Consider the following 2,111-nt stretch of genomic DNA (forward strand, 5'->3'; position numbering starts at 1 on the left):
GCTAGCAACGTCTTTGGAAGTAAAAACAAGCAGAAACATCACAATCACCGAGTCGGGGTGTTGATGCCTATGTGATGCTCAGAGCGGGGGCCCTGCTAGAGGGTCCGAAACAGATGGCAGTTTCGGCTCCTGCCCAACCCCGTCTGCCCAGGATAAGGGCTCCCTCCTGCTTCAGCTGCTGACCTCATTAAAGCAGTGAGAAAGCCCTACTGTACTAAGGACCCAGCAGGTGACTCTGTTGGCCCCCAGAACAGGGCAGCATTCCCATGTGTTCCTGCCCCCAATCAGGGCGGACTATCTCAGACCATCCAAGACACATTTAAAATGGAGAAACCAGGGCCCCACCTTTGGTACAAACTCTGCAGATGGACAAAGCCTCAACCCCTCAAAGGCGCGGGGGTGGCCACTTAGAAGGGAATCACCACCAGGGTCAGAAATTATTCTGGTGCCACCTAGAATAAACAGCCCGACATGACCGGAGGCTGCACTGTTTTGTCTTTTATTGAACATCCTGCTGATGCCAAGGGGCAAGCTCACTGCCCACTCCTACCCCTTGCCCAGAGCCCTTCAGAAGCACCTTCTCTGAACCACGGATGTCCCAAACTCCTTGAAATCTGCGGAGGTGACCCACATCTGCTTGAAGCTGCTCAGAGAGGTGACAATGGAAGCCCCAATCCAAGTGGAGAACCACCTGTCAGGGGGAGCAGTGATCTTGATGGGGGTCCCCTTGGAAGCCAGCTGCTCCAGCTCCTTCAGGAGACGGTCATCGAGGCCCTGGAACAGAGTGGTGCCCCCGGACAGCACAATCTCCCCAAAAAGGGTCTTCTGGATGTCTGCATCACACTTGCTGATGCTGCAGGAGACCATTTTCGAGAGGCCTGGGTTCTGGATGCCCAACTGGTCGGGTGCGAACAGGGCCTCAGGCGCCTGGTACAGCTGCTCCCCGACACAGATGACGTTCCCGTCTGGCAGCTTGTACTCTCTCAGGACCTCCTCTGGCTTCCGGGATAGCTCCTTCTCAGGCTCCACGGCCACGTAGCACAGCTTTTCCTTGATGTCATCCACCAGGGCTTTGTCCAGCACACACGGGAAGGACCGCCCACTAGCCAGCAGCAGCCGGGTGAGGTGCTCTGTGATGTCCCTTCCTGCCACGTAGAGCTTGGTGACTGCATGGGGCAGGGAGTACCCTTCAAAGATGGGGACAGTGCAGGTGACCCCATCCCCGCTGTCCACCACCAGGCCTGTGACGCAGGCCGAGGCGTAGAGGGCCAGCACGGCCTGGTCCGACAGGTAGAAGGCAGGCACATTGAAGTTCTCAAACATCATCTCGGCCATCTTCTCCCGAGCCTCCCTGGGGTTCAGTGAGGGCTCCGTCATGAGCACAGGCCTGTCGCTGGCCTTCACCCCCAGCTCCCACTCGAACAGGTGCTTGCAGAGTCTCTCCATGTCCTCCCAGCCGGTGACCAGGCCCCGCTCGATGGGGTAGTGCATCTGTAGGACCTCCTGCTTGTGCAGAGCCTCCTCGCCCACAAAGTACTTCTTCTGATTGGCTCCTGCCGAAGGGGTCTTGAACTTAGGGTGCCCTATGACAGAGCTGATGACATGGCGGGGCCCAATCTCTCCAGACAAGCCTGCTTTGCAGAGTCCAGAGCCATTGTCAAAAATCACAGCTGGAGAATCTAATACATGTGGATTAAACATGTCTGCAGCATCCTCTTCTGTGCTTCACCAAAATAAAGACAGAACTCTCTCAGCCACTTTGTGACGCAAGAGGCCCCTATGGAAGTTTAAGGGCACAGGATTCCACAGCTCTGCAGTGACTCCGGGCGGGGGGCTAGCAGGTGGCTGGGCCCTGAGAGTCCTCCATCTTCGCCGCAGATCTGCTCTGCTTTCAGGCAGCCGGGGAGGCCACCGCCTTTTCAGGGATGACAGTGTCATGTGTAACAATCCAGCCCAGGCAACAATTGTCTTGGGCCAGTGGCTGAGGGCCTTCAGGGGGTGGCACCCCAGAGCCCCCAGTGCTCCCTCCCTGGTGAGACTCCTCCTGGCATAGGGCAAGCCAGACCCACTGGTGGTGGTGATGGACCTGTGAACTGGGGCCCAGCCTTGGA

At 57.6% G+C, this 2,111-nt stretch overlaps 1 protein-coding gene across 1 annotated transcript; it reads right to left on the reverse strand.

The window, feature by feature from the left end:
* Nucleotides 1–483: 483 nt before the first annotated feature.
* ACTRT2 (actin related protein T2) lies at nucleotides 484–1,902 on the reverse strand. The gene has a single exon (XM_072819977.1). It carries the CDS (start codon nucleotides 1,699–1,701, stop codon nucleotides 568–570), a length of 1,134 nt encoding a protein of 377 aa, XP_072676078.1. The 5' UTR covers nucleotides 1,702–1,902; the 3' UTR covers nucleotides 484–567.
* Nucleotides 1,903–2,111: the final 209 nt, after the last annotated feature.

The sequence above is a fragment of the Canis lupus genome, chromosome 3 (assembly GCF_048164855.1).
Source record: "Canis lupus baileyi chromosome 3, mCanLup2.hap1, whole genome shotgun sequence".
NCBI lineage: Eukaryota > Metazoa > Chordata > Mammalia > Carnivora > Canidae > Canis > Canis lupus.